Source organism: Fusarium oxysporum, chromosome 4, assembly GCF_000149955.1.
Source record: "Fusarium oxysporum f. sp. lycopersici 4287 chromosome 4, whole genome shotgun sequence".
Lineage (NCBI taxonomy): Eukaryota > Fungi > Ascomycota > Sordariomycetes > Hypocreales > Nectriaceae > Fusarium > Fusarium oxysporum.
The window spans coordinates 1,550,967-1,576,310 of NC_030989.1; the positions used below are offsets into that span (position 1 = coordinate 1,550,967).

General features: G+C 47.6%; 9 protein-coding genes across 11 annotated transcripts in view; 6 read left to right on the top strand and 3 right to left on the bottom strand.

Annotated features, from left to right (window-relative positions):
• Positions 1–449: 449 nt before the first annotated feature.
• FOXG_19550 (uncharacterized protein) lies at positions 450–3,968 on the top strand. Its single transcript, XM_018399787.1, has 2 exons — positions 450–1,528; positions 2,249–3,968. Exons 1-2 carry the CDS (start codon positions 1,234–1,236, stop codon positions 2,797–2,799), a joined length of 846 nt encoding a protein of 281 aa, XP_018243795.1. The 5' UTR covers positions 450–1,233; the 3' UTR covers positions 2,800–3,968.
• On the bottom strand, positions 3,093–3,983 carry FOXG_07926 (uncharacterized protein). Its single transcript, XM_018386617.1, has one exon. It carries the CDS (start codon positions 3,727–3,729, stop codon positions 3,313–3,315), a length of 417 nt encoding a protein of 138 aa, XP_018243796.1. The 5' UTR covers positions 3,730–3,983; the 3' UTR covers positions 3,093–3,312.
• A 206-nt stretch (positions 3,984–4,189) lies between these two features.
• On the bottom strand, positions 4,190–7,619 carry FOXG_07927 (uncharacterized protein). 2 transcript variants are annotated; one of them, XM_018386618.1, is made up of 8 exons: positions 7,081–7,619; positions 6,154–6,629; positions 5,729–6,092; positions 5,660–5,672; positions 5,448–5,571; positions 5,315–5,394; positions 5,032–5,262; positions 4,190–4,972 (listed from the first exon to the last, which is right to left on the bottom strand). In XM_018386618.1, exons 1-8 carry the CDS (start codon positions 7,175–7,177, stop codon positions 4,954–4,956), a joined length of 1,404 nt encoding a protein of 467 aa, XP_018243797.1. In that variant the 5' UTR covers positions 7,178–7,619; the 3' UTR covers positions 4,190–4,953. The 2 variants fall into 2 exon arrangements, with proteins under 2 accessions (XP_018243797.1, XP_018243798.1); XM_018386619.1 differs by having other exon boundaries at positions 6,154–7,619.
• A 1,786-nt stretch (positions 7,620–9,405) lies between these two features.
• Positions 9,406–11,636, top strand: FOXG_07928 (uncharacterized protein). 2 transcript variants are annotated; one of them, XM_018386621.1, is made up of 3 exons: positions 9,406–9,622; positions 9,672–9,851; positions 9,916–11,636. In XM_018386621.1, exon 3 carries the CDS (start codon positions 10,460–10,462, stop codon positions 11,099–11,101), a length of 642 nt encoding a protein of 213 aa, XP_018243800.1. In that variant the 5' UTR covers positions 9,406–9,622; positions 9,672–9,851; positions 9,916–10,459; the 3' UTR covers positions 11,102–11,636. The 2 variants fall into 2 exon arrangements, with proteins under 2 accessions (XP_018243800.1, XP_018243799.1); XM_018386620.1 differs by having other exon boundaries at positions 9,406–9,851.
• A 1,075-nt stretch (positions 11,637–12,711) lies between these two features.
• Positions 12,712–13,581, top strand: FOXG_07929 (uncharacterized protein; the record flags this gene model as incomplete). The annotated part of the gene is made up of 1 exon (XM_018386622.1): positions 12,712–13,581. The coding sequence occupies one exon, from the start codon at positions 12,712–12,714 to the stop codon at positions 13,579–13,581; it is 870 nt and encodes a 289-aa protein (XP_018243801.1).
• Positions 13,582–14,745: 1,164 nt separating this feature from the next.
• Positions 14,746–15,160, bottom strand: FOXG_07930 (uncharacterized protein; the record flags this gene model as incomplete). The annotated part of the gene is made up of 2 exons (XM_018386623.1): positions 14,746–15,105; positions 15,146–15,160. The coding sequence occupies 2 exons, from the start codon at positions 15,158–15,160 to the stop codon at positions 14,746–14,748; spliced, it is 375 nt and encodes a 124-aa protein (XP_018243802.1).
• A 1,114-nt stretch (positions 15,161–16,274) lies between these two features.
• Positions 16,275–17,201, top strand: FOXG_07931 (uncharacterized protein; the record flags this gene model as incomplete). The annotated part of the gene is made up of 1 exon (XM_018386624.1): positions 16,275–17,201. The coding sequence occupies one exon, from the start codon at positions 16,275–16,277 to the stop codon at positions 16,746–16,748; it is 474 nt and encodes a 157-aa protein (XP_018243803.1). The 3' UTR covers positions 16,749–17,201.
• Positions 17,202–18,294: 1,093 nt separating this feature from the next.
• On the top strand, positions 18,295–18,900 carry FOXG_07932 (uncharacterized protein; the record flags this gene model as incomplete). The annotated part of the gene is made up of 1 exon (XM_018386625.1): positions 18,295–18,900. One exon carries the CDS (start codon positions 18,295–18,297, stop codon positions 18,898–18,900), a length of 606 nt encoding a protein of 201 aa, XP_018243804.1.
• A 4,608-nt stretch (positions 18,901–23,508) lies between these two features.
• Positions 23,509–25,344, top strand: part of FOXG_07933 (uncharacterized protein) — a 3,422-nt gene continuing 1,586 nt past the window's right edge. Inside the window, exons 1-2 of the mRNA XM_018386626.1 lie at positions 23,509–24,182; positions 24,249–25,342. Coding sequence (XP_018243805.1) covers positions 23,790–24,182; positions 24,249–25,342 — 1,487 coding nt within the window. The 5' untranslated portion in view covers positions 23,509–23,789. The remainder of the gene's footprint in view (positions 24,183–24,248; positions 25,343–25,344) is intronic.

Below are 25,344 nucleotides of genomic sequence, written 5' to 3' on the forward strand. Positions count from 1 at the left end.
GAAGGGATGGCAAGGAATAAGGACAACCCACGTTTTCAGATGAAAGCGAGAAAATCTGCAGATGAACGACAGGGGGGCGGGGAGTTGAATTTCCGCCATGGCTGATGTTTTGTGTCCAATGGGTAGAGTAAAATTATGTACTGTTCACACGAAGAATATTGCAAAGTGCAGTGCTTGAAGTGATGAGTTGTTTAACAGTTCATCAACTTCAACATACATTCGTTTTGATTCCTTATGTTCTGTAGAGAAATTCCGTATTACTTACATCACAATTAACAGCCTGAACTGTCGTCGCTTGAGGTAGCCGTCCCCCCTGTTACACTTGAGGGCTGGTGTAACTCTCTGGTTGGTGGTTTGCGTGGGGGGTGAGAGGGGAAATCCATGACGGCTGGAACCATCATCTGCGTGATTGTTAAGCAAGCCGACGGTCTTGCAGGTAATACTTGCTCGGGGACGCTTGGTAATCAGATTCTACACTATGAGCCTATCGATCATGAATACCAGTTGAGGGTTATTGAGTTGCAAAAAGGGCAATGAATTGAGGTTTTGAATAGAGTTCTACAATAAACCAGACGGCAACAACAAAGAATAGGTCACAACCAACATAAATCATCCTGAGATAAGTATTGCGACATTCGAAGACTGTTGTGCTATTCGCCGAAGAGACCCATGTTCTAGGCTCTCTTCAAATCTCATCGCCAAAAAGGCTGGTTCCCATCCATTACAACCCACTAAACCTCTAGGGGATGCCACCCACTATCCCACGAATTGTCCAGTGACTGCCCTCAGCTCACTACCCACTCCGTAGTGGCTTCGGCGGTTATCGGCCTCAACTCGCAAGTACCTTAGCATCCACTTTGAGAAAACCAACTTGACTGCCTGTTCTTTCTTCCTCCACTTCCTCCCCTCAAATTCCCCCAGAATCAACCTCGGAATACATTCACTGCTAATTTCGATACTGGATTTCGACGACAACACCACCGACGACCGCTCAAGTACATCACCGACTACGACAGCCATCGACTTGTGATTGTGGCTGTGACTGTCTTTATTGAGTCACCAGGGCTTCTGCAAATTTGTCCATACAAAACCCCGCTCATTCTCGCTGAGCCGCTTTCGGAACTGGTACCGAACGAAACGTCGACCATCGATTGAAGGGACGACGAGGAATTCATATTGTTATTGGAGAAAATTTTGAAAGAAAGAGTTATTGACCTCGATTAAACCACCGAAATGTCAAACTTCAACGGTCGTCGCGGCCCCAATGTGTCGCAGTATCTTCGCGACCTCAACGCCATCAACCGTCAGGAGACTGCCCACGAGGAGCCTTTCAACATGGAGGAGGATCTCGCTCTTTTCACCAACACTCAGTTCTTCGACTTTGAGACTGGCCAGAACACCGACTATCAGGCTCAGCCTCTGAAGGTTGATATTGAGGCTCCTCAAAGCACCTCGCCTTCTGATGGAATGACCCCGGCTCCCTCAGTTGTTGGTGATATTAACCCCAACAGCTTTGATTTCATCCAGGGTGAGTTTTGCTATCTCTGCAGTATGGCATTTGTTTCCCTATGGCCGCGCCAGGTTGAAAAGAACAGTTCGAAGCATGGAAAATGAGACAAAGATGGAGTCAAGACGGGAGCATTGGTTTTGTCACAAAGCAGAGCCTCTGTTGATAAATTTCTGCCTGCAAAGATGCCACAGATGAGCTGATATCCGTCTTGCTTCATTTTTGTTGTCGCTCATGTTTTTCCCTTCTCTCCTCCAGACGTATGGCCACTGTCCAAGCGGATAGTCAAAATCCTGGCCTCATACACCCTGACCCTGAAATCGGCAATGAACAGCGTCTCTACTGCTTCACTGGCCATTAACCTTACTACCCCCACCTTCCGTTGAGAGCCCTGCTCCCGATGTGCATCACGCCCTTCTGTCATTGGGGACAAGTTGTCCCCACGACGCAAGTCTACTTGAGTGTGGCCCGCCTGGGATCCCCAGCTCGATATCAGTGGCTGGAGGATGGTGGTGTCTATGGTGCAATATCTCGTGATTTGCCGGCACTGATCACGACATCGACTTACACCCCTGCACCTCACAACCACTTCCCAAGTTGGGAAAGCCTGCCTCCCCAGGCCTCAAGGGCCTATGCAAGACTATCTGTTACTCTTCAACTCTCAATGTCTACGATCTTCTTCTCGTCTTCGTCATGACACTTGACTCTTCTCGACATAAACTGACCACATTATGATGGCAGGTGATTTTAGCTTCCCCGACTTTACCAGCACCTACCCGTCTACTCCTTTGAACGGCTTCGCGGATGGTGCTCAGAACTTCCCATCTATGCAGCCCAACGCCCCCGCGGGCTACCAGCCCGTCCAGCAACAGCAACAAGCCCCCCATTACGGTCAGCAAGCTACTCCTCAGCCTTCAACCGAGAAGCGCGGCTCTGAGAGTGGCCCTGGTGCCGGCCGCGGAAGCCTCAACTTTGAGGAAGCCTCCCGTCATGCTGCCGAGGAGGACAAGCGAAGGCGCAACACTGCTGCTAGTGCTCGCTTCCGCATCAAGAAGAAGCAGCGTGAGCAAGCCCTTGAGAAGTCCGCCAAGGAGATGTCCGAGAAGGTCTCCGTCCTGGAGAGCAAAGTCCAACAGCTCGAGATGGAGAACAAGTGGCTCAAGAACCTCCTTGTTGAAAAGAACGAAGGCAATGACGAGATTGTCACATTATGGAAGGAGTTTGCTGCGTCCAAGTCTACCGACAAGTCCGAGTCAAAAGCTAAGTCCGCCGTCAAGGAGGAGACGAGGTGATCCGACGTATAGCGTTGGGGAAGACAATACGGTGACAAAGACGGGCGGCGTTCTGGCTCGGAGCATTTGGGGAAGGCAATGTGGCGTTTAATTCTGATCTTTTCAACAATTTCTGGGATACATGGTGCATGATGATGGGGCACTGAGGCTAGCCATCAAGGCTGCCTGGTATGGTGCACAACCTAAAATATCGCGAGGTTTCGTGAGGTGACGTTCAGTGGATGACGATATGATGGATATACATGGTTGTTTGAAGGCAACTGATAGAGACCAGTCCCTGGGTTCGGATGACAGGACAAACTGGGAGGGCTTTTTTGTTTTGCAATGATATCAACGGGTATACGATACATCGTTTCCGTAACTAGTTTCTTAAGGTTCAACACGTTCAAAAAGTCTATTCTGTGTCTGTGAGATGAGTCGTAATGTCATCCATTGCATCTAATTTCCAGTTTCCTCATCGCATCATCCGAACATCCGAGGGCTTCTATCATTCCTCGGAGCATTAAATCACCCTCATTTCTCGGTATTGGTGCCTGACTTTTGCTCCTCCTCCGCTTTCTTAGCCTTGAGAACATCCATCCTCTCCTTATTCCTCTTTCCCAACAATCTCAACGTCTGCGCCCTCTCATGCTCAGTCATACCCGCCCAGTTTCCAATCCTACCCATAGTTCCATCTGTGTTTACAACGAGCGGGCCCATGGCGTCGAGCTTAACAGACTCGCCCACACGAAGAGACGTCACGTCATCGCCCTGGTCTGCGGCGGCGTGTTCTGGGGCTGGAAGAGGAAGTGGTGTCTTGTTGGTGTCCTTAGCTTCGCTGGACCCTGTCTGCGTTTGCTGATCGTTGCTGGGCATTGTACTGGAGAAGCGAGGTGCAAATGTAGTGTTGTATAGACGAGTGATTGTAAGGCGTGGGAGCCGCTTGAGCATTATGTGGTCGAGTGGTTGTGGCTTCACTCGTTGAGGGAGAGTGCTTTATGAGTGTATTAAAGCACGGAACTCTCACTATATGATGCGTCTTGTTTGAATTGACAGACTTTCTGAGTCTAAATGATTCTGGGGTTTTCTATTGATGGATTATTATACTGAGAAGTTGAAGGTCGATGTGAGAGTGTCATGGAATTAAGTTAGGAGGAAGATAGAAAAAAATGGAAGCCGATAGAGTAGGCCAGCCACTAAGAATCCCTGCGCCAATTCTAGAACTAGTCGCTCCATTGTCTTCCATATTCCAGCACTCAAACAACCAGAAGGGATCGAGATTCATGACATAATTATCATAAGATACCTGAAAACATCTTATCATAGTAGTTTGTCGAATTTCGCCTTTGCTAGGAGAAGCATTACAGTTGTTCGTATTGGCCAACTACCAGGACACCACAAACTACATAGTTACAGTGGGGGACTCGACCTCACATCAAGAATTATCCACAGCGGGTATCGTCCTTTCGGCCATTTTTGCTTGTTTTATAAAGAGATCGGGACTTTTGAGCGAGATGAGCGGGTAGATCTACGCCTCAGTGCAATGTCGCCATCACCTGAACTTCTGATAGGATTATCACCTTTGAAAGGCTAATTCAGGGTCTCATCCGAGCGGGAGCAGGGGCGATGGCGATATGAGCTGGATGAGGGGACTTGAGGGCGGAATAAGGCGTGATAAATGCATCTGCATAGATGCGGCGGTCTAGAGTTCATGGGTGTCGTCTTTATGCTCAGCGTGGGGTAACTTGCCAAAAAGGGTGTGACTGATAGAGAGTATTTAATCAGACCATGATCAAGTGACAGAGGACTAATTGTGGTTTTCAAGTAATATCAAAGAATCCGAGACGAGGACGATTCATTAGGAAAAATAACGATGGATACAACTGTCTGAGACGATCTAGCAGACCCCTCCATCTATGACAGGGATGATCTCTTTCAATACTAATTCTCGTGTAACCTCAGCTTAACTTATTGCCAAACTGCGTGCATTTGCCATGCATAACAGTTGTGACAACATATCTGCTGTCTCTGTGAGATAATACTCTGAGGTGTCTCAAAATTGTCAAAGCGCAAAGCTCGTCAACAACCCGGCTCAGGCAATAAAATAACACATAACTCATGTGGTTGAGCCAAACTTTCAAGCAAGCATAGGTCTTGGTTGTTTTAGGAGACGGCTTAGTTGAGCTTTCGGTGCCTACAGCGTGTTAGCTCTATAAACCACTACGACGAGGTATTGGTTGAACTGGAACTCACTTCTGAACAACACGTTCAATGGCGTCCATTCCCATCTTGAGAACATCCATGCGGGGACCGTAAGAAAGTCGCACGAAGTGATGGCAAGGGGAGTCGAATAGATCACGACGGCGCGAAGGGTTAAGATCGAAGAAGATACCGGGCACCACAATGACCTTCTCTTCAAGACAAGCCTGGAAGAAGTTGAGACCATCTGAGATGGACTCGGGAAGACCTTCAAGGTTGAGCCAGCTGATGATCGTTTAGTCTCATTCAAATGAATCTTGGGTAGGTGAAGACTTACAGGTAGAAGGTCGAGTCAGGGACATACTTGATGATGAAACCCATCTCACGGAGACGTCGAACGACGAAATCACGCTTGTCCTAAGAAATAGTTAGTCTCTCATGTCTTGTTTGACTTAATCCGTGAGACCTACTCTGAAGTGAGACTGGAGGTGAATCATCTCATTCTTGACCACACTGGGCTCAAGCATGGGAATAGCAGCTTCCTGGAAAGGATGGCAGGCACCACCATCGAGGTAAGATCCGCATGAACCGATGCTATGAGTATGTCAGTCATCTATGGCAGAAAAGGGGTACCAACAAAAGTGACTCAAAAAGTTCAGAAAAAATTCAAGATAAAACTTACGCATTGATATATTCTAGAAGGACAAAATCAGTGTCTTTTCTTGGTGTTTAGATTGTTTGGTGTGCTTACCCTTGGGTCCCAGGATCCAAGCAATTCTCCAACCGGGCAGACGAAAGCGCTTGGTGAGACCATCAATGATCAGAACATCATCTTCGTCGACGTCATCCACGTTCTCTGCCGCTGATATTGTCGAGCCATCGCAATTGGATGTGTAATTGTATCCCGAGTAGAACTCGTCACTGATGAATGTGGCTCTGTCTCGGCAAATGTCCTGGATCTCCGCAAGCTCCGGGTTGGCGATAACACGGCCAGTGGGGTTGCGAGGGTTCGAGGTAAGAATGACAGAGGTACCACGGGCAATTTCCTCGGCAATCTTGTCAGGGTGAATGTGGTAGCCGTCCTCTTCAGCCAGAGGGACGGGAATGGCGGCAAACTGTGAGATTTTGTCAGCACCCCACCACCAAGCATAGATTTTTCGCTAGAGTAAAACGCACGTTCTTGAAAAGACTCAACATCTCATTGTAAGCCGTATAGTCGGGTAAGAAGAAAGACAGGTATGAGTTGCCGAGAACGGCGGCGATACGGATGAGACCCGCGCGACCACCTGGGACGATAGCAACGTTTTCCCAAGTATACTGACTCTCCTTTCCCTGACGATGAGCCTCGTTGTACAGTTTAGCAACAGCCTCTCTCAAGGGCTTGATACCAGCTGTAGGACCGTACTCTCGACCAGCCATTGAGATGTTAATGGTTTCAGGTCTGGGGAAGCAGCCTTCGATATCGTCCTCAACTTCAGGAGCACCCTGACCAAGATTGGCCCACGCATCAGGGTTCTCGAGATAGCCATACTCGGAAGCTCGCTCCGTACACCAGATAACACCGGTTGATGATCGGCTGGCATCGAGACCAGCGTGGGGCATATGACCTTCATGGGCACTTCGGAACTGACGATGAACCTTGGATTGGAATTCTAACAAGATATTGAATTAGTATAATGTGATTGGGTACTGTTATTTTGATACAATCTCTCTACCATGTTAGAGAGTTGAATTATGACGTTGTGGGGCAGAGCTGCAGCTGCAGCCAAGCTCCTGTGTAGCTCATCTAAGGCGGATTTGGAGGGGTTCAGTTCATGGAGGGGCAGAATGACAGGGATTATTAGGAACAGAGAGGGGAAAGTAACGCGCCAGTGGCGCCGGTAGTGAGAGTGAAAAGGCGGGACGGTGAGGGGAGGTAAGAAAACGGTGAGGAGAGTAGATGAGGTTTCGGTGTTCTTTGATGGTTGCAAATAGCTCATGAAGCTAGACAATATGGTACTGGAGAGCTTGAAGTATAATCTTCAAGCTGAAGACATATAAAGCCGTCTTGAGAGTGCAGTTGGGCGAGAAACGCCACATACAAAGGAGAGACAAAAGGCTTACCGTTCATCGAAGGCTCAGTCGTACTGAAACGACGAGTGAGGGTCTTGGGGGCGCCAGTATGGCGGTTGATAGAGAATTTGCGTCCACTGAAAGACATGATGGCGATGTGAGAAGAGGGATAAAGAGAAGGAATTTGAAAAAAGGTTGGAGTGGTATTTGATTAGGTAGTCGAGGTGGTGATTCCTAGTAGGACTAGGTTAGGTAATGGGAAGCTGGCAATACGGCTCTAGTGAGGCCCAGTCATGCAAGTCACAATAGTTGCGACAGCCAGATCAAGATGTCGGCGGGGGAAGAGATGATCTATCTCAAGAAGAGAAGAAAGAAGGGAGAGGGACGAGGAAAACACGATGTGGATGTTTACGGGGGATTGGATATAAGTGCAAAAAAAAACCAGTAATGGCCTTGGTCACTAAAGCACAGAAAAATTCGGGGGTGGGACCTTTTAGGTTGCCTCTCCAAGTACTGTACCACAGCAGGAATAAAAGCAGAAGAAAAGAAAAAAAGAGGCCATTCAGCGTCTAGCAACTGTAAACAGTGCCTGGTCAGTTGGTCTGTGAGGCCCCAGGAGCCAGGTGAGCATTGACCTGGGCTGCAAGGTGAAGGAGGTGGTGAAGAACAGAGCTGCAATTGGATTGGATTGGGCTGATGCATCACCCGTAACGGAAAACGGCATCTCTAGAGTCAATTCTCTGGCTGCGTAATTATCGTGTTGCGTGTTGAGGTAGCCAGAATTCGCCCCGAGATCGAACATGATCGCCAAACAGCTCACACCGAGTGTCCAAAGCAGGACGCATAATCTCTCGAGCATGCCACTATTCGCAGCTTTGACGTTCCATTACAGCGTCAATCCTGGGGTAGATACCCCCCTTTTCGCAGCCTGATACGACATGTCATGTCGTTTGAAAGTCGAGACGCTTCTCTAACAGATATGCACGTTGCCAGCTCTGTCCAATCATTTGAGTTTTGCCCAGCTTTTTCAAGTTTTCTCTTTATCATTTGGCCGCCGCGCAGTTATTTGAAGCTCACCTCAATGACAAGCAAAGTGACGTACTGCTACTGTCCATAAATGCTAGCTCAAGAGCTTAGGTGGGGGTAATATTGAGGTGACCAAGGAATTCACCTCAGTATAACCTACTCAGAACAATAAGTTCAATTCTTATTGTTACTTCGTTTACATTCTCTTCCCTCATATTCTGCCCAATCTCAACCTGACCGGGACGTTTGAGTCCGGTCAAGACCCGCATACATTGGCATTGTGACGATCTCAGAGGGTCTAACCTCGATATCGTTACCTAAAACCCCAGTTTGGTCTCTTCCCTTACCCACAGTGTCTCCGACCCCAGGACAGCGAGTCAAGCTCAACACCAACTGGTCCGGAGCTTGGACTGCCGGCCCGGCCCCCTAGCTTCAACTGCAACTCCAACGATCAACTCCAACACAGCCAGACCTCAGGGCTGATGTCCTCGTCCATGTGAAATGTCGCGCATCAGATTAAAAGGGAAGCTCGGTGAGAACCCGAGCCTGAAACACTCTAGAAGCTCGCTAGAACATCCAGAAAAAGATATCTTGTCCCGATCTCGCGGGTCCGTGAGCCTCGAGAGACCACTTACAACTTGTCGAATCATGAGACAGACACGTTACCAAGACATCGTGTGGAACGTTTTCGATACCGACGAGGGTTGGTATCTCCATGCTCACCGTGCTCACCTAGACTGCGCCGCGGAACGGGACGGCCTCGCCGTATAACGGCGATACGCACCGAGACTGTTTTGATTATTCGCGCAAACGCATTAAACTGACAGGCATCATAGCCAGGAGTAATTGAGCTACGTAGCAACATTTCCCCAGTAAGAAGTACCTGAACTGAGAGAGCTAGCGATACCCAAGTCTTGGCAAGAACTGATATAAATTGGTGAAGCTCTAGGGTATTTAATAATGCTCCTCTGTGTTCACCAGTTCCTTTGGTTGACAATTATCGCAGCAGGACAGGCAGAAAAGGAAGATAGCATCCAGGATTATCTGTTTAGTTTTGTCTTGATACATAATATACTCATTCATGCCAAGTTTCCTGATATTTGATCCGCATAAACACAAACTGCCTAATCAATGAACTTCCAGCGATAGATTTTCAACACGAATATACATAATAGTGACATCGCATTATCATAGATACCTTATCTATGAGACTACCTATAGTACTTGCCTAGGTATACATACATTCACTGGCCATCACTGCGAGTTGGAAACAAACCGCTTACATAACATTCTCAGCCAGAGAGATACACTGCTTGATCAAAGCGGGGCTACTCTGTACGCATTCTCTCCTTAAGGTGTACAGCAACACAACTCCAACTTGGAAAGAAGAAATTTCTTCAACATAATTATATATATGTTATTATCAGACCAGAAATATTCTTATTCGAGAATCTACAACGCTAATATGTTTGAGATGAAAATCAAACCCACCTTTCCGCTCTGTCAGAATATTTGATTTGAGCAGGACGTGCCCGGTGCAGGCGTGCTCGTCACTACGAGATGCACAGTAGGCCACATGAAACGCACAATAATTAGTTCACACTGACAAGCATCAGGAAACACCGCGAACATGCGGCTGCGAGGATCGCGGTGGGCTTCAGTAAAAATCACCTGGTCGTGCCACGAAGGCTTGACGAATGGATGAAGAACCGGATCGATGGAGCACGAGTGCGGCTGGAAAGAGGCTGGCCCAGACTCTGAAAAGAGCGAGGTCGCCGACCAACTCAACGAACAAGGTATTTATCTGCCCGAAAAGATCACGCCTTTATCGTTGATAGATTGCTGAACTCAAGCTACCAGTTAAACAATATTGATTTGGCGATCGTGAGCGCCTATCCTGCATATGAGCCCACCTCAACCGAGGCTGATAAGATCGACAAAGCAAGAGAGCGTCTGGACAGAGGTTCTCAAGACCCCGAAGTCCGAGAGGACTCGTTCTTCAGCGTTACTACTGCCCTAACAACCATGGCTGAAGACGCGAAGAGCTACGCCGAAGACATCCAAGTCCTCGAGCACCTTGATGAGGATGACAAGGTGACTGTTCTGTCGGCTACAATGCCACTCGGTAAAGAACCAAGTGGAAGGAAGGCCATCATAGTTGACCCCGCAGCACACACATAATAATGTTGCGGAAGCAGCCCTCCTGTCTGGAGAGACTGACGCGACGGGGCATGGAACACGAGCGCCAGTTCCCTCTACTGGTTTATCAGAGAATTTAACCAGCCAAACTGCGTCTGATGGTGATAATGAGGGAACCGTTTTAAAGACGCTCAAGTCGAGGAAAGCAACGTCGGCGTGGGTTCAGCCCAACCAAACAGTGATTGCTGCATACCATGACGAGGACATGCTCGACAGCAACGACGAGCCTCACCAAGTGCCTGTCCATGGCACCTATTTTGACAATGTCTGGACACCAGGCAATAGTGGGTCAACGGTGACAAATGGGGACATGAGGATTGTCCGAAAGTATGTGCGCGCCAGCCGTCTATTTATCCCCCGAGACGGAGCCAAACATATGCCAGACCGTTTGCCGGTTGAGATCCCCGGCCCAGAGAGCGCAACACCTGCAGTTTATGTGAGTATCTCGAGGGTCGCCATACAGCATGTGTTTATGCGGAACAAGGCCAAGGTCAACAAGGTCTCATTCGCAGACAACACAGAGAGCTTCGATTTGAGGGCTGAGCCTTCCAATGTCGTGGCAGGGATCAACACAATTTTTCACGAAGGTTGTACTGTGCCGGGAAACATCTCGCGGCTCAAACGATTTGTGAAGGACAAGACAACAGTTTTCGAGGAGCAACCGGCGCCAATGGAAAGACTCGTGCGCCAGAACAACCGAGTCCTACAATATCTTCCCGTCGAACCTGTGCAAAACCGCAAAGCCAGCGACGATGCCGGACATCAGCCATCTTATCGTATCGTTAACAGAAGGGAGCTGGAAACTATACTCATTGGATTTATCTTGCCGCGCACTTGGGATGTTTGAACTACATAAGAAGCTAATCGACAGGCTCAACATCTTCTTGGCAGCTCATCCTCTGGACTCGATGCCAACCAATATGGCAGTTCACGTTGTCTGCCTATACTTCAGGGCTAAGAACTCCCCTAAGCTGGAGTCGGGAGGATTTTTTTTCAGACGGAAACGGACCAATGCCAGCAGTTGACCTGGAGTTTCCTGGCATGCTATCCCTGTGATAGTTTGACAACAAACACCCGATTTACCCGAGTTCTTTACTCAGTATCACGAGAGGTACATACAGAGTATCTATCACCATGCACCTACCAAGCATCGTGATTGACTTTGAAACACTCCGGGCATTATTATCGCACTCATTGGAGATGTCACGGCGATTGGGGCTGGAAACAGATGGGAGGCATCCACCAGGATAGGACATGAAATTAGAAGAGAAATCATAAACTTTAGGCCTTCCTTGTCTAATCTTAGGATATTTAGCTAAAACTTTTATGATTTTAGGATAAGCTTAGGCATAATCTTAGCAAAGATTATTCCCATTCTTCACCCTTGCAGCGCGGAGTTGTGATGATGATTTGCATGAATGTCCTCGACAACCCATCAGGAATGTTCTCCAGGGCAGTGAATAAGAAAGTCTCGTAAACTTGTGAGAGTGTAATCAGAAAGCCGGTGTTTGTTTCCTGCCGAGGGATGATTCTTGTGCAGTGCCATGTTGGAGGTATCCTGACGAGCAGTCAGAAATTCTTCCCTGCTTGGCGACGAACACAAGATTATCATTGTTGAAGTCTGAAGAGGTCAGTTGATTTCATGAGAAGAATACAAACTGTCGCGAAGTCGACTGAAAGAGCACCTTAGTTGATTTTCCGCATTGTTCGTTGGCGCATTGGTGAGCATATGCCATGGAATGAGACAACATGGACAAAGGGTCTTGATCAAGAATCAATTGCAATAATAGAGATTCCTGATCTATCTCCAGTTTGAAAGTCTAGTGCTAGATGCTTGCATGGTCGATACTTGGCTGGGATTGATTAGGCTGAGTTGCCACGATGTAGATTGAGGTATGTAATCATTAGACCCTTGCAAAATATTGGAATAGATCTTGTGATATCTTGAGGCTCGTCACTACCAGACCAGAGATTCCCCCACATGTCTGGCCTACAGAAGCGAGGGACAACAACCTCTTGGGTTATGAACTGGTAATTGTCTCCTTTCGGTCTCGTAACCAAGGCTTCAATTCGGGCGAGGCGATCACGGCCTTCTCTTCTCGAAATGATGACAAGACATAAACTCTTCAGCCGCTTTGAAAGAATCGACTTATTCTTAAAGGTTCTTGATTGAGCTTGCGCGAAGGTCCAGTTCTTGAAGCCCTGCATACGGTATTCTCTGGTGGCATGAACCGGGCGATGCAGGAAGTTGTAGATGAATTGGGGGAAACTCAGGAGACCACCAGGTCCAGGACTAGGTTTTCTGAGAACAATTTCTATAAGTCGAGGCATTCTAGGGAGGACATGGATTGCTTGGGAAGACGGAACAGAACTCGACCCAAAACGACCACGACCACTGATGGAATTTCACCTCCAGCATAGTCAACCTAGACTCTCAAACCTTCAAAGAGAAACACAATGGATCATCTTGAACCAAATTTGGAAAGGATCAGGGTCAGATTAAGAGGCATTCAGTCGCTTACAACAGCTGAAATCGACCTGATCGCCCAACACCATGAGTGGCTCACCGCACTGGACGAACGCGAGCGACTAGCTTTGTCTGAGGAAGACAGCCCCCGTACATGGACTGAGGACCTAGCTACCTTTGCAAGAGGTTGTCTTAAAGCCCTCAGCGGCGAAACCGTCGACGTTGATGATGACATGGATGGATCACGTTCCGGAACTGAGCACGAAGAAGACACTTGTATGAGCCCTGATTTTCCGGACATCATAACCTTGTCACCTGAGTTCGCGAGACATATGCGAGATCAAATCCGGGATCTCCCTTGCCGAGCAGTCGACTGGGATTATCCTCTGGAAATATTGAAAGAAGGTGCACCTGCGAAGGAGGACGTTTTATATGCCATCAGAGCCATAATTTGTGGTTGGGTAAATGAGCTTATCAATGCCAGGGCAGTGTTGGAACATCACATTCGTGGAGTCACTTCCGAGAATCGAGCAATTTTCATGCTTCAAGTACCAACCCATCTGGCCCGGATGGTTGGTGTTCTGGATATCGAGAAATATGGGAAGATCGGTTCATATGCAGAATGGAAAAGCCTGGAGAAAGGTTTCCCTACCAGATACAATACTTATGGGACTATATCGACTACATGTGGCCGATTCTTGCTGATGTACGGGCTTGGAACGTTGTCAGTCGAAACCTTGATAACATCTACCAATCCGACGCATGCACAAATCAAATGGAACTCCTTCTCAAGTTCTCGGTTGATTTGCATACCATCCGATTTGATCATCATCCAAATGGCCGTCCCCGCTTCTGAGTAGGGTTGGAAGTCGGCCTCCCAGAATCGAAACTTTGTCAACGGTCCAACGTTTACCAATATCTACTTCCCAGTCCCAGCCAAGTTGGGGATGCAGTCCCTTGTCATTCTCTTCGTCTGAAATAGTTAAGTTGTTCTTAGGGTTTCGAACTTTGGGCTCAACGTACGCCATCACACCCTCTACCGACAAATTGATCAATATGGAATAAGTACAAAAGTTGTCAGCGATTAAAGGGGTTAGAACTTAGCAATTCATGGAAGGCATAATGATAATAATGATAATAAATTCTTTTGATGTAACTCAACAGGTTTCATTAAACTGATCCTGAAACAAAGAATACGAGACAACATGATGGCAATTATTTAGAGAATTGATAGAACCGGTCTTGTTAAAAGATGCTTCCAAACAACCTATAACTCTCAGCCTAAACAACCAGAGCCTGTCTTCCCATATAAATTTGACCCAGGCTTGCTACCAAATAGCTGAACGGTGGAAGGAGGTTCGAGCCAGAGGTTTTCGGGTGCTGATCTCGTAGCTCGGGTCGATAAAGGGGGTTGCATTGCGTTCCCCAATATGGGACAAAGAGTAGATTTGTTCCTTGAGTTGTCGTCTTCTTCTAGAACTCGCTGTTTGAGGAATACATCAAATAACCACTGTCTGTTATCTATGTCGATTCTTTCCTTCTCGGTAAGCCCAGGGGATGTTTGTTGTCTGGCGGCATGGAATGTGTGGAGTTGTGCGAGGTCTTCCATCACTGAATAGGGGCTGTGATGGATTCCCTGTTGTCTTTTACGGGTGTGACTGTCGTTGCTGTTAGTTTCTATGTCTGGCAGACTGGGGAGAATATTCTTCCACGCGTACCTTTTGTGTCTTTCATAATAGTTAATACAGTTCATAGACAAATGCTTCGATAATAATATAGAGTTTTGAGCTACTTGTTACTGCTGCGAAATCTATGCTCATGAGGTTTGATTGTGTCATAGCTTGGCTGATTTGATCCAGCTCCACCACCGTGACAGAGGCATCTGGGTCCAGTGGACTGCGTATGAGAGACAACGGCATGGTGCTGTTGTTTGCGGCCTCTACGAGGCTTGGTTCCAGAGCGGGTGCTTCATCCCCGGTATGGTCGATGAAGGGGATCTTGTTGGCTCGTTCCTCCACCCCTCCCTAAGGGTCGCTGGGCTGCCAGTATGTGCGCCCCTCGAGGTTCAGGAACTTCCAGCGGGTTCCAAGGGAGAAACACGAACGACCGATCAGCGGAGGTAGGTCGTCGACTTTAAAGTTGGAGGGTCCAGCCTCAGGCGGGTGCTCATCACCCAAGAATCTGACTTTGTGAGCGGGTTCATTGGCCCCCGCGAGGTATGAAAGGATGACTTCCGCTCGGCCATTTTGTCGTCGCCACTCGTTGAGGATAGTGTTGGCAATGACTTGAGTGCAGGGGAAGTTACCCTCTTCGTCCTTGATGAGGTACCGGCCCTGCGCGTCCGGTGGAGCGTGTTCGTCAACATTTGGTGGGATCTCCTCCAACTTGATATCTGGAGTAAAAGATTTGGAGTCTCGCACTGACGGGCGCGGTCGCCATGTATCCAGGTCGATCGCCTGGTCTTGGCTACTCCCGTGGGGAGACGATCCGCACGAAGCAGAGATCAAACTCGGCTATTTAGAGGAAGTAAAAGTCGTGGCAAGGTCCGCGCTGCATGCTGATGAGATGGTCGGCATATTTATATATTTAAGAAATAAATAAATAAAGTAAGAATACTGTGGAACATATATATATGTGTGTGTGTGTGTGAGAGAGAGAGAGAGAGAATGGTGGTTAATGTAGGGGAGGTTGCAGTGATTGTGATCGTGATAATAATGTTTGTGTGGTGCACAGAAAAGGGAAAACAAATTCGAACATGAAGAGATTTAATTCCATCAGAGTAAAACAAAAGAAAAAGAAAACTTGCCCTCTTCTAATGCTTGTTGTGCTGCTGGTGCCCGTCCTAACACTCGGAACTTGGTCCCCTGACACTGCTTGATAGCTGCCCGTCAGTGAGGTCTAGCAATTATCAGAATCACAATAATATCTTTCCATAATCTTATCACGTGGAATATCTTACTGCCGCTTAAGATTTATCTATGGGGGTCTAGGGGTGCTGTTGGCAACATTCGTGCAACCATCACCACTCCCACGATGCAACAAAATACTGAAAACCAATGCACAACAATAACAAATACTTTGACACCTTTATTACTACAATTAATATCAGTCACTTAAGCCCCGACTTCTCTTATACCAGTCACTACTGTTTGTTACATTGCTTTCGTCATTCCACCATCTAGCAATTGTGTGCCACGAGACGCTCATACGCAATAAAATCCTCTTCACCAACACCGGAAGGAGATCTACCAAAAGCCTATTTACAGCTGCCTTATAGTCAACCTTGAAATACTCGGCTGCCAGGTTACAAAATCAGACGCCATCAACTGCTACAGAATCATCGGATGTATGTCAGGATGCGCTGCGCAAATCAATCTGACCACCGAGTGCGCAAAGTAGTTGCTTGAGAGGACCACACTGTCGACAGAATGCACCATCATCTGTCTCCAAGACTACCAATTCTGCAGTGATATCATTAGAAAATGAGTATCCAGACGATTAGTCCGGGGATTTTGCTGGGCCGGATAAGCTTCACGTTGCTTTCTGTGCCAAAATGGAGCACACCGCGTCTGAGTATGAACGTCGACGTCTACTCATCGGTCCTGTCAGTGCACAGGGACTAGACGAGAAGATGGCTCTGGTCACGCGACAGATCCCAAGTCCCGACGAAAGGAATAAAAAACACTGGGCTCAGACCTTTTTCCAGGTCGCCAAACGAGATGGTATCAAAGCTGAGATCAAAACCATCATATCGACCGATTTGTCCAAATTCGAGACACGAGACTACTCTCGGTACATTCACCCAGGCAGGCCGACCCGAAAGCCTCGGGATATAGATGAACGGAAAATCAAGAAGGTCAATGATGTCTTTGACACAGATAATCCTGTCAAAAGCTCACCAAGCCTTTTCTTTATCGGCATGATGGCATCCAACTTGACTGTAAAAGTGATGCCTGGAGAGGAGTTCACTGCCAGAACTCTGTCCTCAAAGGACCTCTTTGAGCTCACCATTCCTATGACAGAATGAGAGAAGCAACAAGTCCAGCAAGAACGAGGACCCAAGTACTACTGGCAGCGTGCCCGCCTTATTGGCGCTAACGCAACAGTAGAGGCCGGTATCTCCAACCATGAGTATGAGTTCGCTACTCACCCAAAGATGGGGATGAACAATCGTCCTGTTGTCGCTTGCTGCAGCACCAACGCCCTTCGGCCGCTGGCGTTAATTCAGGTGGTCATGAACGCTTCCGACAATGGCGATTCCACGGACGTTATATCAAGCATGACATTGTCGAGAACGAGCCGTCCAGCAAGGGGCTGGAGACTATGTTAACTCTTGCCACTGAGACTGGAAGAACGGCCACTATCTCCACAGATGTCAATGCTTTCAAGTCGAGTCTGGTTTACTGGTGATAACAACACGCCGGAAAAGATCAACAACAGGAAGGCGGACAATTGAAAGAAGAATCGACAGTGTTCTTGCGCCCATGGTTGCCTCTGGTAATGTCCGACATCTTGCAATACCCATGTCTTATTAATACGGCGTGTGCTAAGACCCGCCCAGAACACTTTTTACATTGCTTCATATCTGTTCTTTAAGTTACTATAATAAAGCATTACATGGAAATGCTATCCAAGTTGAAGCTTTAATTCCGTGCGAGAGCGCCGAGCTTACTGTTCTGGAGTGATTTGGAAGGAACTTAATGATGATAAAGATATATGGACAGCTGAGCATTAAGTTTTCAGGACATGAAGTTTGTTCATTTGCACTTCCATGAGTCGCAGTGTAAAGCATATATGATCAAAGTTTGCATGATTCAAAGGATTTATGGTTGCATATGACTCAGCATCACGACAGTGAAAAGAATACATTGGTTTTTTTAAGACCAATAGTCTCGAAACGACGAATCCCAGATATCGCCAGCGTTTGAGATAGCTTTTGTGAACCTGGTTATGTGGCCTTGAATCAAAGCAGAGGTTTCTTGGTATTGTTTGGTGTTAGTTCAGCAACTCCCTTGATACTGAGCCAAAATGAACTTCTTCTAATTCTCCCATAAAAATATTGTGTACAAAAGGCAATGTGCACTTTGCACTTACTATTCTACCCAACAAAACCACATACCATAATATAACTTTCGTCCTTTTGGTAACGCGTTTAGTATCAGAACTGTCCAGTGACCTATAGGCGACAAAGGGGCGTCAGTAATTCACCTCCATTCGTTTGTTCTTTGTGGTGTTCTCAATTTGTCTTTGTTTCACGGTTGATTTCAAGTGGCCATGTTCACGTTTGAGTTTCCTGAACACTCAAGGTTAAGTCTAATAAATATCCAGAAAAGTCGTGAACTCTTCAAGGCTAGATTTCGATAAACTTTCTCAAGATGACTTCTAAAGGGCATAGACTTTTAAGAATGGACCATATAATCTACAGGTTCTCTTCCTTTTTGTCGAAGATTTTCTCTGACCCATTGTCTTCAATATCCCGACTTACACAGTCTCAGCCAATTCTCAACTTGGAGGCCCGTAGCATACAATCGAAGACTATGGAGAATAATCAAGAACCACTATTAACCGCCGACATGGAAGTTGGTGCCGTTACTGTTGAGGCTCCCTTCGATGAGCCCAAGAAAGGCAGAGTCTTGATCCTTAATGGGTTCCCAGGCACGGGGAAAACAAGTGTTGTGAAGAATCTCAAGGAACGACTCCCTGGCCAGAAGATTCAGATAGTCGACAGCCCCATAATGGCCGAACCAGTGTGCCCTCACGCGTATCAGCGAGGGTGTCGATCAGCCTACCTTCATGAGATCCGAAGATTGGCGGACCAGGGCTACACTATGCTGGTGACAGCTTCTCTGGCGAACAACATATCGAGCCAACAAGTTATCGAAGACATCCTTCGAATTATCTGCGGGAAAGACATCTCCTTGTTCTGGATCAACATCAACCGCCAAGAGGTCGTACAAGATCAACAAATATCGAACTCAACCCGGTTAACGAACGGCGAGTCGAAAACAGAAAATTCTGATGTCTTGCCTGCCACTGCCGAGCGAGGCCAACTTGTTCTTCCCTCAAGCCTAGGGCATAAGCTGGATGGTATCAGCTTGGTCACTCGAGTGATGAATTTGGGGAATGACATCGAGGACGCAGTCAAGAAGGTATCGGAGGTTATGGCCCGAGAGGAATGAGACCACATTGTCTTTGGTTTTTCTTTTGTTCCTTTTCGTAGGAGGCTTGGAGTCTGGGCATTTCATGATGTCTGGTTTTGTTCTTTGGCATACCGTTGATACCACATACAAGCACATTTGCTGGATTTCGGAGCCCACACGAGACAGCACAAATGAACAATAGTGCAAACTGGAAATACAGAATAATATTAAAATCATGTTCAGTATGCAGTTGCATCCGTACACAATTATTGAATCAAAGTGCCACGCGCCCGAATCAGTTGGTTGCAAACGTGCAACACCGTACCCTGGATCGTGATACCATCAAACAAGCATTCCTACGCCAATGCAAGTAAGACAAAACAAGGGAATTAATAATGTCATCATCGGAAACAACGGAGCTCAGCTGGGCCCAATAGAGCGGTCTACCCATGATTATAAGACATGCTATGTCGTCGGTGAGCATTGTACTAGGTATGAATGCGAGGCACAGGGAAGCTGCATAAGAGATTACTTGGCCCAGTTCGTTTGTACAAGCATAATTCTAGGCATAGCTCTATTTTCAGAATTAGAAACATCCGAGTCTTTCTTGACTCGATCGATTTATCAACGGAGAAATTCTTTGGAATGTGATGGTATGTCTGACAACCATGTTCCTAGAGGCCAAGACAGCATTATTCATGAACGGCGAAATAGTAAGCCGTAGCAGTCGAAAAATCTGAAATGTCGAATTTTTATTTAGTATTACCGAGAGGAGGATCGACAGAGTAGCACGCTGATAGCGAAACGAGACCAACGTCCAAGCGAGTCTGTTCCTCGGGGTTCACGGAGAGACTATTGACTATCTCGGCGTCTGTATAGTTTGACAGGCCGGGAGCACAGCAAAGCACAGAATGCACGTGGGTAAGTGCGCAACGGAAAGAAATATCATCATCAGCAGAGGAAAAAAGCAAAAGCAAGCCCTGGCTAATAAGGACATGGGCCTTTTATTAGACGCGGATCAGGAGGACGGGATAAGGAGCATGGACCGGGGGAGAAGAGAATCAGGTAAGGACCTCGCCTAACAATTAATTGCCTTGGCTTGCTTTGCTTTGCTTTGCCTTGGGTTGATGAGAGGCTTTTGGTCTATACGAGATGAGCGATGATATATCTCAATTGACAAGTCGAGTGCAGTATCTGATTCTTGGCTTGAGGCGCATGGTGAAACGAGGATATCGTAAGCCGGAGAGGCAACAAAGATCGACATAATTATAGTGAGCGAATAGACGTAGAGATGCTAACAAATTCGAGATAACAAAGCCGTTGTTTAGGTCAAGCCTTCAAGGCCATTGGTGCTGTGCCTAGATGGACGCCATCTAGGACTTGAAACGCGCGGCGGCTGTATAGCGTCATGAGCATGGGGCACAACTCCAGGGAGAGTGGATAAAAGCCCGGTAGTTTGGTAGAATTTGTGTAATTTACCTCCACTGGCGACATTGGCTCCTAGTTAGTGCTTGAACCTGAACTTGGTCGAAGCTGGTAAGAAATGGAGATATCCATCACGGTAATTCCTTTGGCCGATTGATGACAAGACAGACAGTACTCCGTAGATAGACACCTGATGCCACATATGCACTCAATAGTATGTATAATTCAGCTATTATTATTCAGTTTCCTCAGCTGGGTTTCTGCAGCAGGGATCAAGTACGAGGCATAAATGCCCAGGATGTTGCTTTGTTTAGACCTTCAACGCCTCTTGCCACGAACTGGTGGCGGATTCATATAAGCCGGTTATCTATTATACGCAGCTTCAAGTAACGGTAAGGTTATTTGCCTCAAAAACCAAGGGCCACTGACATCTTGAAGAAAAGCCTCGTGGATATTGATCTACTGTTGATCGTTCGGGGTTCCATTAACGGGAAGTCAAATCAATGTTACTACCCAAGTGCCAGGATGATGATTGTACTGTATATTTGAAACACATCTGCAGTATTCAGCGGCTTTGCCGCAATATATGGCCTGTTGAGATGTTAAAGTTTGAAAGCAGATTACAACGGCTCGAATTGAGCTTGGGTGTTTTCTCTAGCAATGCCGATCCCGTCTGCACACAGGCAGACGAATCTAAAGTGGTGGAGACGTTGCAGCGATGGATTCGAGAGTGCATGCATCATCAGGTAAACCGTACAGAAGCGAGGAGCAGGGGATGATGCAAATGCAAACGCCTATCGGTAGAGGAACTAACTTGGCATGACCACAGCTGAAAACATCACCACCTCCAAGTTATTGTTTCTTAACGACTTCAACTATTGACCTCAACTAACCTGAAGAGCTTTCCAGATAATGCCAAAGACCGCATTAGCCTTCCTGTTTCGTTTCTCCGCCCAGGGACCCCTGTCGATCGTTTCCGCGCCTGGTCACATCGCCCGTTAGGCCTATCATCGTCTTGGACAGAGAAGGTCAAGCTTCGGACCAAACTTCAGACATTGGTATCATAAAATGTTTGGAGAGAAACAATGCCAACTTGATTGAGCACAGTGAGCCATTAGCTACAGTGTAATGTACTTGTACTAGGCAAGGTATTAGAGTGATATGCTTGTGTCTTGTAATACAAGACATTCCGGAGTTGTCGTTTCTTGTTCATTTCCATAATTAGTGCAATTGGTCTCAATTCAAGCTGTCACTGTACTTCAAACGTGCTGTCTTCGACCTCCTTCATCTGGTTTGGCTTTGGTTGATAGATAGATCACTTGACCGTTAGGTTTCGAGAAGGCGTTTTGCTTTTTGTCCCTTCATGTTTGCGTCACACAGACACACAGGGAAAAAAGATACAGTCGTATTGTTCATTGCCATCAGAAGATTCTGAACGTCAACATCAACCACAGATAATTTCCCACGTTGGGGTCCGGAGCTCACTTTTCTTGATTGCGATTGGCTGTGTTATCTCTCGAGCCGGGGGTTGATAGAGTGGGGGTGACGATCCTTGGTATTAAGGTCACGCTATGGAAGAATCAGAGACTCAGATCGACTCGAAGAAACGGCAGGAATGAGTTAATTATCCTAGGGCGATGAAGATGTTTAACCTGTAGGAATGGAGTTTCTCCAGAAACAATGGCATTTGCCTGCTTATGTTATAGTCACTGGAGAAACAGATGTGCAAACGATTGTAGCCCGGGCAATCAAGACACAGCTCAAACACTGCGCTGGCTGTCGGGGATATGGAACCAAGTGACAGAAGCATGAAGAAATGTCATGTCAATTCTTCGGTGACATTGTCAAAATGACAGAGCGGCACTTGACTGCTTTGCCCATTCCCTGGGACAATGGAACTCCAACGTCAGTTCAACAACAAACGGCGCAATGCTATTGTTTGTGTATTGGAGACCGGTATCCAAGTGCTCCGGCTCTAGTCAGATCAAGTATCCGTTACTTGACATGGCAATGCTTGTCTCTCGTGGTTTGAGTTTCCCCGGCCCTCAACTCTAGGTCAGAAAAGGAGTTCCCCTCGAACTCTAGATCTCGCCACTTAAACGTTGGCGTTGGAGACTAAGAAGCTAACAAAGACGTTTGGTTATGACATGTCATGGAATTTCTTCTCCCTGATGGTGAGAACAAAGCAAAGAATCTGCATGACTTGGTGAATCTAACCAAATGAATATCACAACGTCCGAACTATATGAGGTCCGTCCACGGGTCATAACGTCGCGTCGAACGCTGAGCGCCATAATAAAAATACCGCCGTCGTGTCCGCCATGTACCCGGAACCTAGGGACCCATGACCCCTGCAGAAGGCGTGCAGTGTGCCCCTGACGGCCCCAGCATCCCGGCCCCTCAATGGGTGGAGGGATTGGACCTCTGTAGCTCCTCATCTAGCCCCTAATGTAGGTACGGTACGTAAGGTACCGGTACATGCATCGTCTGACGGACGGCTTCCCCTTGCCTTGACTTTGCAGTGCAGGTGCAGGCGGTCTATTACTTTTAGTAGGTAGTGTAAGCAAGTTTATTGACTGTAAGGAGGGATTTAGAGCATAAGGGTTTGATTTTCGTTGGGTTCGTCTGTGAGACTGTGACAAAGAGTCAACGCCAGCATATTCACCTACAGTCACTCACTTACACGCGAAAAGATTGGTTACACATAATCACATTACCTGTTCTGCATGACTGCGCCGACAAATACGACTCAATTGTTTTCAGTTCCTACCCTCCTTGTTTAGTGATAAATGCCCGGCTCACCAAACTAGGAGAAACCAGTTACGGTACCTATCCCAACCTAGAAAGTGACTGGCAGGGGATCAAAGCCCCCTTGTGCGCCATCTGTCTCACAATTTCGCCCGCTGAAGCCCTGTTCGTTGAGTGCTTCTGGTTCATTTCTGCCGTTGTTGTTCCTCCACTTTCGCTCCATTCAACGGACGGGAGCTCCCATTCTATCCATTCTCTCAACTGAAAACGGTACGTATAGGTACTTGACCTCATTCCTTCAGAAGCTGTCTCGCTTCTCTTGGCTCTCTAGCTCTAGAGGTAGGCACCCGTACCTACCTGGGCTCTAGGTACCTTACCTTAGTTCTCCACTCACCCCCCGACTTACACCCATTCATGGCTTCTCTCGTCTCTTCTCCCTTTACTTTTCCTTCATCTCCCCCCTCGTTTCTCGAGTTTCAATCTTCTCTCTCTTTTCTTCCTTGCTTTTCTATTCAAAGCCCGGTTGACTCGAGCATTGAATGAAGCCTTGAGTGCGGAGCGGAGCCTCAAGTAAATCGGGCACTCCAAGACAAGTTCGAGGACTGACCAAACCTACTAGTCAGTATAACTCAGGAATAAAGACAGCATAATTGAGAGCATAACGACTATTCTCAAAGTCAATCCGACGACAACTATATCGATATCCGAATTTACGAAGGAAACGAGAGGCCTTTTCAGGCTCAACACTATCAACAATGCCTCCCTCCTTGAACACCCATCCCTCCTTTACCCGTCCTCGGACTAGCGACCGCGATGGCAGGCCCAGCACCCGCGACCAGGGCGCTGATCAGAACCTCCTGATCCCCAGCCGAACCTCTTCGCTTCACTCGCGCATCACCCAGCCCATCCCTTCAACCCTCAACATGAAGCCTCAGCAGCGAACTCCGAAGACTTTGACACATGCCTACATGGTTTGTGGTGTTGGTCGTGAGCCTTCTCAATGGGTCAAGGCTCCTGCACCGGCCCAAGGCAAGATTGGCCACATGAAGGGGGCTGTTGGGCAGTTCTGGCTCCCTGAGATTCTGGGCAGCAGCCCACGTCTCGAGCAGGATAATGAGATTGCGCGGGCTCTTCACTCCGCTATGAGGGTGCGTACACCCAACCCATTGACCATTTAAAATTCATATAGCTGACCAGTGGCAACTATTGTATAGGCATGCTTCCCTCACGATGTCGAGATCTGCACAGGCCGAAGTCAGCCTCACTGTGTTCACCATGCTTTCGTTCTCCAGCAAGATTCTTCTCACACCCTTTACGGCATTTGCCTGCGCGTTTGGTCGCGAGCCGATGAGAAGAGGGCCGAGACAATTCGCGACCTTCGCAAGAGAACCGAGAGCGACTACTACGACAACCCCGATGAGACCTACTGGATCCCTTACTGCTTGTCGTTCCTTTCACGATACCCTCTGTACAATCTTCTTGGAGATTATCTCAGAGGTATGTGGATTCACTGGAACAAGGCTACCAACCTGTTCCACGCTGAGGAAGTTTCCCGTATCCTGAGCTTCCCTGCTCCTCGCCTCAACGATCTTGTTCGCATCGACATGAAGGACTACGCTCTCTGCTACCAGTTCCCATCTTCGCCTACCGGATTCCAGAACTTTGCCATGTGGCCTCTTTTCAACTGTCTCTCGATTCCCAACATTGTCGGTGTTATCGAAGCCGCCATCTCTCCTACACGCCGAATCATCTTCGTCAGCCACTACCCTGCTATGCTCACCATGGCTGCTGAGACCGTGCGATACTGTGTTCGAGTTTACGAGTGGAGCGGACTCTATGTCCCAGTTGTGCACGCTCGTCACGCTAAGGAACTGGTTCAGGAGCCCGGCCCTTACATCTTGGGTATCACCGTTGAGTGTCGCTCGCTCTTCACTGCCCCTACCGATGCTCTGGTTGTTGATCTTGATCGCAACTTTGTTCTTACCTCCAGCCCTCCTACTGCTCTTACCCCCGGCCAGCGCAACAAGTTTGTTACACGACTTACACAAGCTCTCAACGGTGATGTCACTCCTTCTGGAGTTCCTCAGCATCTTCGATCCGCTTATGGTGGCGGCAAGCTCGTTCCCGCGGGCCAGATCATCGTTATGCGCGGTGAGGTTGAGTCTATCCAGGATCCTGAGTGGTGGAACCAAGATGCCGTCATGGCTGTTATGGACCACGTCTGTGAGAAGCTTGGACGCAACACTGGTATCAAGGCCTATTTTGGTGCGATGACAGACGCAGGATCTCATGACCAAGGTTTCTATGCGT

Bases quoted from the DNA above. Each gene is read 5' to 3' on its own strand.
- FOXG_19550 (XM_018399787.1), top strand. From the start codon at position 1,234: ATGTCAAACTTCAACGGTCGTCGCGGCCCCAATGTGTCGCAGTATCTT. The intron at 1,529-2,248 runs GTGAGTTTTGCT...TTATGATGGCAG, and splicing joins CAGCTTTGATTTCATCCAGG to GTGATTTTAGCTTCCCCGAC.
- FOXG_07926 (XM_018386617.1), bottom strand. From the start codon at position 3,729: ATGCTCAAGCGGCTCCCACGCCTTACAATCACTCGTCTATACAACACT.
- FOXG_07927 (XM_018386618.1), bottom strand. From the start codon at position 7,177: ATGTCTTTCAGTGGACGCAAATTCTCTATCAACCGCCATACTGGCGCC. The intron at 6,630-7,080 runs GTAAGCCTTTTG...ATATCTTGTTAG, and splicing joins GACTGAGCCTTCGATGAACG to AATTCCAATCCAAGGTTCAT. The intron at 6,093-6,153 runs GTGCGTTTTACT...AAAATCTCACAG, and splicing joins TGTTGAGTCTTTTCAAGAAC to TTTGCCGCCATTCCCGTCCC.
- FOXG_07928 (XM_018386620.1), top strand. From the start codon at position 10,460: ATGCTCGACAGCAACGACGAGCCTCACCAAGTGCCTGTCCATGGCACC.